This window comes from Pholcus phalangioides, unplaced genomic scaffold (assembly GCF_987345545.1).
Source record: "Pholcus phalangioides strain wild (caught in Gottingen) unplaced genomic scaffold, Ppha-v1.0 ptg000009l_1, whole genome shotgun sequence".
Taxonomy (NCBI): Eukaryota; Metazoa; Arthropoda; class Arachnida; order Araneae; family Pholcidae; genus Pholcus; species Pholcus phalangioides.
The window spans coordinates 26,769,217-26,784,812 of record NW_028301602.1 but is presented as its reverse complement, the minus strand read 5'-3'; the positions used below and the strand labels follow the sequence as shown (position 1 = coordinate 26,784,812).

Here is a 15,596-nt window from a genome sequence, read left to right as displayed (position 1 = left end):
GACATTGATGATTAATATATTACTCCTAAATATTTAATTTTCATTTGTGAGCTGTTCACATGAATTTTCTATAATTACTACTAGAATGGCTCAAAAGTATGCATGTCAGTGTTTTTTGCCAAGCCAAGCAACAATGATTTTTGACCCTTGCATTTTGGAAGGAAAAATCATGTGTGAAGGGGACATATTGCTGTGCATTCTTCAACAATGATACAAAAGTTAGTTGGCAAACAATAAATGATATTTTTAAACTATTCAAATCTACGTAAATCATATAAATATAGCGTGTTCCCATATTGTTTTCTAAATATTGACAATAATTATTTTTTGTTACGTAACATCATTTAGGGTACCTTATTTGCTTTACCCATTAACGCCGGTTGGTAAGAAAATGTTTCATTCTAAATTTTAGGTTTTTTCTTTGCCAATAAATGGTGGAAGGGGTTCCACTCATTGTGTTTTGTTTTTAAAAAATCAAAGTCATCGTTAATTGGGTTAATATATAGCCCCTTAAAAGTTTTTCTCCTCTGGATATTTCGATGCTTGCAAGTTATAACATTTTTGTATCTTATTTCGTCAACTTAGGAAAAAACAAAACAAAAGTTTATTGAATAGTGATAAATACAGAAATTACTTTATTAGTAAAGACAATTGATAATATTACACTGCACACATACACAAAAAGTTTCCATGACTAGAATCTATAAAGTCTATTACTTAGACATTCATACTCAATAAAACATTATTATACAATTCATTCAGAAGTAAAAATGCTGACAAATTCAAAAACAAAGAGAATATTCATAATGAATATTCATTACTGTTGTTGATGAACACGGATATCCCAAATGTAATTATCTATAACGATAAGTTTAAAAAAACAACTAAATGCAGCTCAAACGGTGATAATTATCTCCGACAACTCTCTCTACGACCATTCAAGATGGAGCTTTTTCGACACTTTCACTCTAAGGCTGTATCTAATAAGAAAAGAATTCCAGGAATTCCAAGAAAACGCTCAACATCGAAGCTAAAGGAACAAATAGGAAAAATCAAAATCTCAAGAGCTTACTTATAATCTTTATTCTCTTAACGGTTTAGCCGTGTAACAGTTTTAGCACGAAATTGGATTACATAAAGATTAAGACATAGCTATAAACTGATAAAAATCGATGCAAAAAATGCAAAAGTATTTGACATTTTTATGAAAAAAAAAAGACTTTTATCCTTAATGGAGTTTTTCTTTTATAATGGATTGCATATAATTTTTTTTTCAAATTGTCTCTGTATTTCAGAAGCTCAAAAGACTGTGCTTCACAATCTAAATTTTTGTAAAAATGTTTAAAGAAGCTTCAAAAGAAAAATATGTAAAGAAAATCCCTTTTTTTTGGAAAAAAAGTGAGAAAATATTCAAGTTTTTTTTTTTGAAGAAAAATTTTGATTTTCTTAAACTTCTAAGAAAATGTTGATGGTGGTGGTGATGATGATAAAGCTTTAAATCAACTTCCTTCCGAAAGAGAAGACGTGAGAGGATAGGGCTTCCGGGAATATTTTTCCTTGAATTTTTTATATCCTGCGAACAGGTCTTTTCTGGTTGGTTAGTGGAATATATGATGCCGGAAGTGAAAGCTGGATATTTTAAAAATACTATTATTTTACATTATGAACGTGTTCCTCTTTTCTATGTTCCGGATAGCTTATCCTGGATGTAAATTAACGGTCGGAACTTTTATTAGGAAATAACTGAAGATAAATGCTTTTAGTATTAATATTGATGGGTATTTTATAGAGTGATTTTTATCATGTGAATAAAAAGGATCTAAAAGTACTTAGAATTTATGTTTTTTTAGTTTTGATGGGTAATAAAACGAATTTCAGTATTCTACACTGCTTCACGATTGCTAAAGAACTCGAAATTTTTGAATTTTATTTTAAACGAAATTAGATTACAGCTATTCTTTCGCTCTCTTTCTTCTTAATTCTCATAATTTTTTATATTCTACAGCTGTTCTTTCGAATTTCGAAAAAAAAATGAATTTGTTTAAACTGCCACAATTAGAACCAACAACTATTTCTAAGTAAGACTTGCATAATTGTTTGATTGTTATTTTGTTTCATTAAATATTCTAGAAATCAGAATTTTAGTTCATTTCTAATGAATGTGTAATCTTACACCCGTATTTTATTGCATTATTTGTAGATTTTAAAGCCTGAAACGATAGAAATCTACTGGGATAATTTCGACCTTATATCGAGAAGTTTTTGGTCTTGTAAATGCGAGGTTTTAAAAGTTCAATTAAGCCAACTCCATACCGAGACTGTGAGAACTGTCGTCATTTACGACAAAAGTGAAATTTTCTGTAATGAATCCTATAACGTTTTTTAGTCCATTTCTTTCTGCCACCCTGTATGTTTCCCTGCTGCGGACTTTCTACCAATTTGATTTCTTGGGACTCAGAGGTCCTCATCTGGGAACGTTGAAGGACCGAACACACCCCTCTTCATATCTATCAGAGAGATATCGAAGTGTTCCCGAAGGACGGATGTGTCCGGAAATTCTATTAAATAACAAGTAACATAGAGCCTCTTCGAATAAAGGCGACAAAAGTAAATTGATTAGTGGCTTCAGCAATTTTTCATACAATGATATCATGTACTTCGAAATATAATTATTGATTTAGGGCAATCGGGCCCAATAACAATGATTAATCTAGAAATCTCGCATACAACACCCGTCGATCGCCTCCCTGCTCTGAGAGCATCATTGAGGCTCGTCACTGAGCCTCAATGATGTTAAACGGTAACCTGGGATGATAACATTACACTCGTGTGATTACATATTACAAAGTGAATTAAAGTTCTTGCACCACAGCTTACGTTGTTGCTGAAACTGACCTCAGCAGGAAATAATTATATTCGAACAGTGTCGGCCATAAGTTATTGCACGAAATCTCGCAGTTTCTCAGCAGTTATCGAGCAGTTTATTTTCAAATTGAAGTTAGTGAAAATGAAATAAAATTTCGAAAAACATATTTCAGCGTAATTCCTCAAAATTTCACAACGTGGCAAGTGACGTATCTACCAATTTCATTGATTTTTTCAACAAAACCAAAATGCACATGCGCATAGACACCCACTGAGGCTTGGAAGTCATGAAATTGGTACAAATTGCTTGGTGTAGATGTCAAGATTGGTTTCAATATCTTATGCTTCCATACTTCCATATTAAAAGCCTAAGCAAGGCTGAAAGGTTGCGGAATGGATTCTAATCAGTGTACGCATGGGAATGTTAATCTTGGTAGGAGCTTTATCTTTTTTTTTGAAGACAACTACAGGCATACACTCACTGTGAATGTTGACTTCTAACGTGGAATGTCACAGAATTTATTGTTTCCAGAATTGCAGGCAAAACAATTGTTTGAGGTCAGTTAGTTCCAGCATGATGACCTAGAAAGAACTTTTTAAAAATTCTCGGATTTCCTGTTTTTTTAATTTGACTTGACCATTACACTCAGATTTAACAAATTTGGACTACGCCCTGTGAAATCAACAGGACAGAGTTATTGCGCAACTTTTGCAGATGATTGAAAAAATATATATAGCCGTGAAATACTTACTATGCTAAAGTATATGATGAGAGACGAAATGGATTCTGACATTCTGCATTACCTCGAATAGTACATTCACAGAAAAGGACATTTGAGGGCACTATTTTCAAAGTGAAATAATATTTGTATTGTCTATCTCTCCGTAACTGTGTGTGTGTCTCTTTTCATTTTATACTTATAAAAAGTTAAACTTCTAATTTTCATAATATTCATAGATAAAATACACGCCCTCTCGTCTGTATAGAAAATCCATTAATATTTCTACCAAACATTCAAATCAGAAATGAATCACCGGAGTAAACACCAAAATGTATGAATAAAACATCACATTCGAATAGAAGATCGTTTCAGTTTCTTGAAGAATCCCTCACTGAAATAAAACTATTGTCTTAAGTGGTATCATCAAAGAACACACTCGGAATACACCCGGAATATGTTCATTGTGCGTTGACATCAATCATGTGAGTGATCATCATTTTCGACATAAGTAGTTTCACATGATTCTTTCCGTACATGTTCACAGACCGAATAATTCTCTGATCCCGAAACGACGTTTCTTGCCTTTCCGTCTCCTTTGATCTCCGGGAAATAATTTTGGATAAGGTCCATGTTTGTCCTTAATGATCCAGACACTGTCGATTACTCGTCCATCCTGGAAACAAGAAAATATTCGTTTATATTTCCCCTCTGTCTGGAATTTTATATCGTTGTCTCGTCTTTCGTAAGAAAGTTATCCATTATTCATGTATTATGAGAGTGCCATCATAAAAATACAAGTATGGTTAAAAGGAGTTGCCTACACGCAATAAAAAACGCGGGAAACTTCGATGGGGCTTCATAGTGAAGATTAATGATCCGGAATTTCTGAATCGGAGTTTGAAATCAATAGAAAGCGTTCACTATATATTAAGCTATTTGGCGCCGAAGAGGGAACCATTTAATCGAGCAGGAGTCTTCAACGAATCGCCCGCGAGCTATATATGGTCCCCCTCGGAGGTTTTTGCCGTGGACAGCCGGCCATTTTGAGAAAATAGTTACTTCCCAATGAAAGAGAATTAAATTTGAAAAGAAATCGTAAAACACTTTAAGCGGCACGCAGCAGAAATCACTAAACCCCCATCTATAAAATACTATATCTTTTTTTCAGCTCCCACCACTTATACATAATTACAGAATTACTGAAAAGCACCATAATGAAAACAGTAAGTTTAGAATTATTTTAAAAGTGTTTGTAATAATTTCTGAAAAAAAAAATAATTTCAGCATCCATTGAAAGGAATAACATTATAATTAATTTTAAGAATGATATCCGAATTATTTCGAGAAATAATTTCAGAATTACTTTTAGAAATAATTTCAGATTTACTTTTAGAAATAATTTCAGAATTACTTTTAGAAATAATTTCAGAATTACTTTTAGAAATAATTTCAGAAATACTCTTGGAAATACTTTCAAAGTTACTTTTAGAACCAGTTTGGAAATTCTTGAAAAAACAATTGCAAAAATATTGGGAGAAATAATATAAATAAATAATTTCATTAAAAATAAATAATTTCATTAAAAATAAATAATTTCATTAAAAATAAATAATTTCATTAAAAATAAATAATTTCACAACTGAGGAAAATTTTTTTTCTGAAAGAAATAATTTTTTTTTTCACAGTCACATTTGGAAGCAATTTCATGATTACATTTCGAAATAATTTCACGGTTACTTTGTGAAATAATTTCATAATTACTTTGTGAAATAATTTCATAATTACTTTGTGAAATAATTTCATAATTACTTTGTGAAATAATTTCATAATTACTTTGTGAAATAATTTCATAATTACTTTGGGAAATAATTTCATAATTACTTTGGGAAATAATTTCATAATTACTTTGGGAAATAATTTCAGATTCAATAAGAGAAACAATTCCATAATTCTTGAAAGTAATTTTATAGTAACGTAATAGAAGAAAAACCATTCAGAATTGGTGCGATAAATAATTTCAGAATTACAAGAACTTAATTTCTGATGAAAGAGGTATTTTCAGAATTAAAAAAAAAAATCTATAATAATTTGGGGGTGAGTTCGTAGACCACAATCTGTGAAGACGAAACTATACATTATATTGAGTCTGCATGCCATCTTACAATTCTTAATACCACAGTATGGCCCGGTGGTCTCGCAGGCTTCATGGAAAATTTCAATTCGGCACCGCAAAGAGAGGAAGAATGGCGTTATAATATACTCACTCCATCAGCTGCGACTTGCTCGAAGTACAAATGCGTGTTGTTGTATGGTATGAGCTTGGTATAACCCTGTTCGATGCTACCGAAAGCACTCCAAGGCATCCTGATATCTCGGAAGTTACTCGATCCTTCCTGATTACCCTGTAAATGAATCGGAAGAACCGTTAGTGCTTTTTCTGGTTCCTTTATATGGACCTTCCAGATTATTCTAATGGAAATGAGTGCACAAGCTTTATTGCGAAACTTACGGCTATGCCGCTCGTGACATGTACCGGTGCTCTTGGATTCAAGTAGGGATCTGTAGACGTTCCGTTATAGACCTGAGAATTATTGTCAAGAGTAAAACGATAGGAGAGAGAAAGAATTTATCATTATCACTCAGAGTTTCTATAAGACGTTTATTGGATTCAACTGAATTTGTGATAGTTAAAAATGTCAGATCAATTGATAGAATTATTATTAAGCACAAAATAACAATAAAAATGAAATCCATATTATCTGAGAATATCATAATTACCAGATAATAGGAGTTGCTAACTAATTAATGTGATAATTGTGATTAGTTACAGTAAGTATTATTATATCACTCGTGAGTGTACAATATATGTTGCGGTAGACGTGAAAAATCCGGTTATTATGCATATTGTCAAGCATTTTGGTGAAGTTCTATAAATTTTTCTATATTTATTAATTTTACCAGCGATTATGCATGGTACTCAAGCATCGTCGGTAAATTTAACAAGTACAAAAAAATGTTATCACTTTTACCATCGATTAAGCATATAGCCGAAGCATCGAGTCGTTGGTAAATATGATAACTCGTACTATAAGATGTTTGGTACATGACAACTCATACGAGCATTGTATCGTTATATCGGGGTACGATCGTATAATTTGTTATCATTATATCAGGGTCCGACTATTTTCATCACATATACTGTACTTATTTGGAATTATTTTCATATTCATCAAATTCATCAATTACAATAGGGGGGTATTATGCATAATCACAGATAAGGCAATAAATTTCAAGTATTTATCAAATTTAACAACGAATCTTCATCATTATGCATAATTGCCGGTAAATTTGTAATGTTTTCGGTATTTGCCAAATTTGTCAACGACGCTTGGGTATTATGCATGTTCGAATGTAAAAGTTATACATTTATCAAACTTACCAAAATGATTGGCAAGTATAAGCATAATAATAACCGATTTATCACATTTCCCGTAACATATACTCTCAGTCGCCGAAAATTATCAGCGTATTTTACTGCAAGCAGAGGAAGTATTATGATGCGAGTCATTGTGCTAGTCAATAGTAATGTGAGTCAACAAACTAGAGTCAGCAGAGTTCCATGATATATAATTAATATAAATTATTATATATAAATAAATGGATATTAAATGTGTTCACATATATCTATCAATGAACATTTTCTTTTATGGAAGCAATGACGTTGTAGGCCAACAGTGCAGAAATATATTCAACTCATACACTAAAAACTGGTTTAAAAATCACCAGGTATCATTCAGATACAGATTGATCATCATAAAGTCCAATCGAGAGCCATCAAGGGATCTTAACCTTTGGTGTTCTAGGAACCTTTTGTGTCAATAGAGAAAAAGGCCAAGGAGCCTATAAGATGGGGCCATACGATCTCTTTTACCGAATAATATTCAGCATGTAATATGTAAGGAAAAAAATATATTTTCTCAATATAACCTCACGGACCCCAGGGCTATGTAGTAAGGGCTGTTTCATCGCTTTGATGTTGGGCTTGCCACCTTGGGTCAGTGGGCGTGGTCTCAGAGGTGCTGTGTGACGTCACGGCTTGGCTACATTTTTTAATATCAGACGACGTCAGCATACGATTGAGAGAGATTTCTCGTTTGCGGTGTTGTTTTAGTGTCCTCGAGTATGCGCATGTAGTATTTTTTGTAATCCACAAGCTAAGAAATGGATTAAATCCAAGCTATAGTTGGTGAGTTATAATGTCTTTTGACATTTGCATTAAAAATAACATTGATGACTTCAAACATTTTATGTTTGGAATTTTCTTTATATTTGCTTCGCACAGGGCGTCGGAAGTGTTTGGAAATTCTGGGTACTCGTCTTGATCTTTACATACGAAAATTTAGATTTCTTAATCAATTTAGTTGGGTGCTCATACTCATGCTATAAATTACCGTGATCGCGCGAGCACCCACCCAACAGCACGCCAGGTCCCGACGCCACTGGCTTCCCATGTTTTTATGTTGCAGTTGTATTGGTAATAACGAAGTCAACACTTAAAGCTACACTTAATTGAAATAAAAACAAAGAGATAATTAAAATTATTATATGGTACAAAAGTCAATTGGAATTATCTGTCTCGAGTTGGCTTTTAATCAACCCAATAAAAAATTAACTAACGTATATGATTCAACTGAAATAGATCAGATAAAAATATTCTTATTGGAAGTTACCTCATAAGTAAATGCAAAATTTGTTATATTTTAATGTTTAAATGGTTGAACGAAGCAAGCTAAAATAATACTAATGACCATAACCGAAAAGATAATTTTGGAAATAATTCAGTGAAATTGACACAGCACAGCGAATTGTGCGAACTGCCGTAATTAGTAAGGTATCAAAGCGGGCGCACTCGGTTTGCAGAGGAATGACGTCACGCGTGACGTCATTCCTCTGCAAACCGACGGCTCCAGGTAGCACCTTCTGGAGATATAAGGCCTCCGCACAGAGTGCCATAAACGTCATTCAGACTACCTAGCAAGTTTGTCATATATTGACGCACATCATCCTATTCCGTTTCTTCTTATTTTGGCGTAGAATCTGATTGGCTCACAAATACCGCATAGTGACTAGATGTAGGGCATAGAAATCGCCAATTCTGGGCCCGATCATTTCTATTCCGCACAACGATGATACTGGCACGAGCAGGGAATTTTTTTTTTCCTGAATATTCTGAGCGAAAATGGACTACCTACTGACGTCACAAGCAGCGTGCGGAGGCCTTCTATCTCTAGGAGATGCCGCTCCAACGCCGCATGAGACGGCCCTTGTTATATAGCCCTGCATGGGACCCCCCCCCCCCGAAACCTCTTCAAGACCCTGGTTTAAAATCACTGCTATAGATAGTATTAGAGAGTATTCGAGGGATTATTCTTCCCTTTCCTGATTATCCAAGAGTGCTGGTGAAAACTAGAAATGTGCTAAAGTATGCATTACCTTATGAAAAAAGTGTTACCACGAATAAAGATGTTTCTATTAAGTATTAGAGTATGCAGTTTATTGGTTTTTTTTTTTTTTTTTTTTTTTTGGCGAGCAATGTATATAAAACATTAAAACTTTTCTTCTTTTTTTTAAATTATAATTTCGATGTACTGCTAAAAAGTGATCAAATAAGTTACATAAAAAGTAACAGAAATAAAAAAAGAAAACAAGTAAACTCACGTCTCCTCTGTAAGTTGGGTACAATCTTTCATAACAATGGTTATGGCCCCAGAAAGCAATATCAACACCATAGTTGTAGAGTAAATGCTCCAATCCCTTCGTTCTTAATATACCATTACGAACCTGAAAAAATATGAAGTAATAATTTATTCACCGTATAAGTAATTAATAAACTGTATGTGGCGCCTCTCTAGAAAACACTCTTTAATTATAAATTTAGTAAATCACATTCTCAACATAAATTTCCACAATGAATTTCTACCATAAATTGTAAAAATTCAATTTCTACCATAAATTGTAAAAATTCAATTTCCCATCATTAATTTCCAATAAAATTATATACAAATACAAATACAAATACAAATACAAATACAACACCACAACAGGCAAAATGCCCAACGAGGTGGCTGATAAAAAGATGCCCATAAAAATATGGTTGTCATATGTTTCAAAAATACAGCAACCCAATTAAAAATGCAATTAACACAAGTTATAAACAATATATACACGTGATAAAATATTATACAATGCCCATAAAGCATACTTATGGTTGTCTTATTCTAAGAATGGATAGCTTCCCGATTTACCCCAACATGTTTATCGTATTTCTTTTTAAACGTGTCAATTGTGTTACAATTTACTACCTCCGGGGGTAAGCTATTCCATTTATTAACAACCCTATTGGAGAAAAATTCCCTGCGACACCATAACCTTGCATTGTCCCTCACCAATCGATACTGGTGTCCCCTTGTAAAAGCAGTCGATTGGCGGTGTACTAAAAGTTCATGGTCCATCCTATCCATCCCATTGAAAATTTTGAACACTTCGATCATATCTCCTCGACACCTGCGTTCATCCAATGTAAACATATTCAAAAAATGAAGTCTTTCTTCATAACTCAAGCCCTGTGTGCCAATAAGGACACGCGTAGCTCTTCTCTGCACCCCTTCAACCAAGTCTATGTCCCTCTGTAGGTATGGTCTCCAAAACCTTACAGCATACTCCAGTCCAGGACGAACTAAGCCTCGAAAAAGCGGAAGAATGACTTTAGGAGAACGCGAAGAGACCTTTTTGAAAATGAGACCAAGCATTCTATTCGATTTTTTGACAACCGCTGAACAATGTTCAGAAAACTTAAGTCGCTCGTCAATGAGAATTCCCAAATCGGTGACTCTAGTTGCATCCGGGATAGTGACACCATTCAACTCGTAAGAGAGAATTATAATAATATATTATTATAATAATTATTATATAATAATATATAGGGCCGTTATTATAATAATATATAATATATTTAATCCTTACGTATTTCAAAATTTAAATTTATATGCATTTCCTAGGATATAAGTCTATATTGAAAAAAATTTAATTTTTATGAAACAAAATTTAATTTTTCTAAACTTCTATTATAAATTCAAAAATTAAAAATCTTTATCATGAATTTTGAAAAAGAAATTCATTTTAAATTTCTCAACAATATAAATACAAAAAAATATTTATATTTAATTTTTTTCGTCTTATAAGCATTTTAAAACAAGAAAATTATTAAAAACAAATTCCAAAAATATAATTTCATTCTAAAAATAAGTTTAATCATTTTCGTCACTATAGGAATAGAGGGGGGAAAATATTTTTCAGATTAAAAACATTTTCCCCGTGGAAAAAGATTTGAGAACTGATTTAAACACAGTTTTCACACAAAAACTGAATTTTAAAGAAAAAATATGATTTATTTAATTTTTATAACAGATTTCTCAAGTTGTATATTCATTTATTTATTCATTTTCCTGAAATGAAATAATTCAACATAGCGTATATTATGATAATGAGTGAAATTCCACGTTTTTTTTCCGCTCGGGATCTTCATTCTCAAGCTTTTTTGCGTCTTTCTGGACATTAACGTGTTCTACTAATGAGTGATTTCAGAGAGCCATAATTATATTATTTTCTGAAAAGAGCTGAGGACGAGCACCTCATTATTAAATCAACGCTTGCTCTTAATCTCATATCAATAAAAGTCCTTTTTTCTAAGAGAGGATTTTTCCATTTTTCCCTCTTTCATGGCATTAATTTGGCAAAAGTCTTTCACGTGAACGAAATTCTATTCTTTCCAACCTTATTATTATTTTTTAATAAATTTCCTCATAATTTTTCTTTGTTTTCGCAATGATTATCATAGTCAAGAATACAATGCCCAAATGAAAAAAAGTGCCATAAAGGGAAATAAAATGTATGACAGGATTGCTTATTTTGAACCACCAACGCTATAAAAATTTATGTTTTTTATGGATTTTTATATTATGCATTCACAAGATAGTGAAGGATAATCGGGAGCGTATCTCTTTTATTGCGGGTTTTTAAATATATTTTTGGTTTTTGTTGAGGTATTGTCACGTGTCTTTCCAACGTGAATTCTGCGGAATCGTTCTTTGAACACAAAGATTGGATGGTCAGCTTCGTCGGTGGTTCTCAAAGTATGTGTCGTGCCGAGCCGAAAAAACTGATATACGGTACATACTCACAAAGAAAGGGTTCCAAGGTGTGCTCAAAAAATTGTAAAAAAAAATTAAGTACACTCTTGCAAAAAAAACGAAGCACCTTTAAAATATTATCCGATCATGTCGAAATTTCGCATGCAAATTTCTTTATGCCAATTATGCAAATGATTAAATTTCCAAGGCCAATGAATTTTAACTTCGGTCATGGCGTGCGTTTCTACTGTTCAACTAGCATTGCATAAAACAGGTAACAATCGCAGAACGTTTATCTTTTCTCGTTGTCGGTGCTGCAGTTCCCTGAAGACACAACCAATAATGCCGTTACGACGTTGTCGAAGACCTTATAACTAATTGGATGACTTCGAACGTGGTCGCATATTCGGGATGCGTGAGGCTGGCTGGTCATACTGAGCAATAGGCCGCCACCTGCACCGTACGGACACTGCTGTGCAAAGGTGCTGGCAGCAATGGTTACTGCAATGAAGTCATCAGCGGAATGACAGGTCTGGAAGACCAAGGCGCATGAATGCGAGGCAAGACCGGATGATTGTGTCACAGGTTCACCAATTTTTGAACATTCAATGTACAGTTTATAGCCATTGATGGATTCTACGGCATTGAATTTTTAATCATTTCATTATCTGCTGTGTGTGTATGAGCTTTAGATATATTTTATTTCAATAAAAACAGTCATTTTCTCCATGGTGCTTCGCTTTTTTTGCAATAGAGTGTATATTCATCTCACCCAAAAACACATAAAAACAAATAAATTAGCGGCGGAATGCAATTATTGAAGCCCCCCCCCCACCCTCGCATTTCTTGCTACTTATCTTAACAAAATGCTTATTTTCACTTTCGTTTCTCCAGCCTCTTTGTTCTAGGAACTAGTGATCTCTCTTTTTTTTCTCTCTTTCATGGTCTGTGCTGTATTCGATCATGTGTTGTTTCAATGACGTCACCCTAATATTCTAGGGTTGCTGCATTTTTAAATTCATTTTTGACCTCTATTGACATTGAAAATATTATTATTTGCATTTCGGTGAGTGACCCTTAATAATTAAGCCAGATTTTTTTAGATATTTATATGAGTAGGATCAATGATTTTTTTTTTGCAAAACTTTTTGAAAACGTAACCTTGGGAACCTTTCCTTGCCAGTGAGATTTATAATGATCACGTAAATTAGTCTTTTCCCAACTATTCACACAAGTACTACTGCCATGAGGCCGTATCTCATAATCCGGCGGTGACCTTTCAGTTAGAAATTCCTTGGACTAGGTCACCGTTCGGTTAGGATGTTAGGATGATGTCATGAGGAAATTACGTTAGTTAAATCATGTCAGTTACGGGTATAAGACAAAGGAGTTCCGGGCATGCCACCCCCCCCCCATCCGCAAAATAATTCTTATGCGAATATACGTATTTCCGTTATAGTTAGGGTTTATTATGTTATAGAAGGTTAACATTTCCATGTGTCTCAATTATAGTTCAAGTCAAAAGAAGTTCTAACATAGTAGGCATGAAATAATCAATGTGAAAATTGAACTGAATTATTAATGTATACTCACGGGGTTGGACTCGAGCCTGCAGAACCTCAGAGCAGCATTCGAGCAGTACATTGGACGGTGACCAAGAGTAATTACCCAGGGCCATTTCGATCGGGCATCTTTGGAATTTGCTGCCTGGTGAAGAAAATATTTCGATCATATAAATGAATATAAATGAGAATTTTTCTAGAATTATGACCCAATTATGGCGTAATCTGAATAAACTAATATAAAGTAGCAATATTGGATGTATATACTGCACGTAGAGGGCGTTGAATTTAAAATATTACTAGTCCATACATTGGAATACGTCATTAAGTACGTATATGTGCTATTCGAATGGTTTCAAACTTTCGTTTGTGAGAACATGCCCATTTTAGATCATGCGTTTTTGGCATATGAAGCATGATTTCGTAGATACGTTTGTGGCCTAAATTATGGAGCTATGAAAACATACAGCTCATACAGCTCTATTTGTCTAGATCTTCCGATTTTTTTTTTACTCAACAGAGCCTCAACAAGCAAAATATTCTTAACATGCAGGGAATTTAATTGGTATCATCGCGGTATCTCAGATAACGATGGTAGTCGGTAGTGGTTAAGTCCCAATACTAAAACTTTTGCATGAACATTTCATTCAGGCTGAATAAATACAGAAGCAATACACAGACCTTGGAAGGGTTGATGGTGAAAATTCCATTTCCCGAATAGAGAAAGTATTTCCAATTTTTTTTTTTTTTTTGCTCGTGGCCTCTTTTGAACTAGTATATTATATATTTTTTGGCTTACCTACCTTAACAAAGTCTGACCGACTGAGCGATCATCTTTTCTTATTAAATTTATATTTGAGAAAATTTACATAAATATAAATTTAACCTAATTTCATATAAATAGCCTATTACCTCCTTAGGGTATCCCAGAGCCCTAAGGAGGCCGTTGGAGTTCAGGTCTAGAATCCCTATCGTAGGATAGGGTACAGACACCATAATGCACCGTCAGGACGTGAGGAACATGGAAAAACGTGCCGGAAAATTTATTTAAACTGCAGGAAAGTTGATTCTAATAATTGCAGTTGAGATCGTTTATAACATTACACCACGGTGATTCTTGAAGCGTATGTTATAACCGACGCGTATGTTACAAGTAAGGTCTTGAAATTTCAACACGGTGTCCTATAAGGCTAATATAGTCTTCATCCATCAATCCTCCGAAGTAGAGGTATGACTCCCATTTAAAAAATGCTCAAAAGGCTTTCGAAAACTACCCTGTACTAGATTTATAAGTGAGAATACAGTGCGTGAACAAAATAAAAAAAAATCTAAATTTTTATACGGTCCCCTTGTCCACTAACTTCCATTCAGAAAGTTGCTGTCCTGTCTCCCCTGATCAAAAACAAATTTTACACGAGTCTGAAATTTCATCTGTGATAACTGATCAAAATTATTTGATTTTATGACGGTTCCGAACGGCCGTCGATAGTTCAGTTGGCAGAGCGGTGGACTGCAGGAATGGAGAGCAGGTATCCGTAGGTCGCTGGTTCGACGAAAAGCTTTTTTTTCACGCGAATTAGAAATTTCATCTGTTATAACAGATCAAAATCATTCATGCTTTATGAACGTTCTGAACGGTCGTCGATAGCTCAGTTGGCAGAGCAGAGGGCTGTAGGATTAGAGAGCAGATATGCGTAGGTCGCCGGATCGAAAGAAGCCTTTTTCTTCGCACGGATTAGAAATTTCATCAGCGATAACAGATCAAAATCCTTCATGCTTTATCACCATTCCGAACGACCGTCGATAGCTCAGTTGGCAGAGTGGTGGACTGTAGTAATAGATGTTAGGTGGTCGCGGGTTCGAATCCGGCTGGACGGAAGTACATCATTTCACACGAGTTGGAATTTTCATCTGCGATAACAGAGCAAAATCATTCATGCTTCATAATCGTTCCGAACGACCGTCAATAGCTCAGTTGGCAGTGCGGTGGACTGTAGGAATAAATATCAGGTATCCATAGGTCGCTGGTTCGAATCCGACTGGAAGGAAGGCTTTTTTTACCTGAGAGTTGGAAAATTCCTCGGCGATAACAGACCAAAATCATTCATGCTTTATGACCGTTCCTAACGACCGTCGGTAGCTGAGTTGTCAGAGCGGTGTACTGTAGGAATAGGGAGCAGATATCCATAGGTATCCGGCTCGACGGAAGTCTTTTTTTTTCACACGAGTTGGAAATTTTATTTGCCATAACAGATCGA

At 34.2% G+C, this 15,596-nt stretch overlaps 1 protein-coding gene across 1 annotated transcript in view; it reads right to left on the bottom strand.

Moving 5' to 3' along the window:
- Nucleotides 1-614: 614 nt before the first annotated feature.
- Nucleotides 615-15,596, bottom strand: part of LOC149082617 (acid phosphatase type 7-like) — a 41,498-nt gene continuing 26,516 nt past the window's right edge. Inside the window, exons 8-12 of the mRNA XM_089235882.1 lie at nucleotides 13,370-13,483; nucleotides 9,306-9,428; nucleotides 6,097-6,168; nucleotides 5,852-5,989; nucleotides 615-4,260 (exon numbers count right to left, since the gene is read on the bottom strand). Coding sequence (XP_089092008.1) covers nucleotides 4,126-4,260; nucleotides 5,852-5,989; nucleotides 6,097-6,168; nucleotides 9,306-9,428; nucleotides 13,370-13,483 — 582 coding nt within the window. The 3' untranslated portion in view covers nucleotides 615-4,125. The remainder of the gene's footprint in view (nucleotides 4,261-5,851; nucleotides 5,990-6,096; nucleotides 6,169-9,305; nucleotides 9,429-13,369; nucleotides 13,484-15,596) is intronic.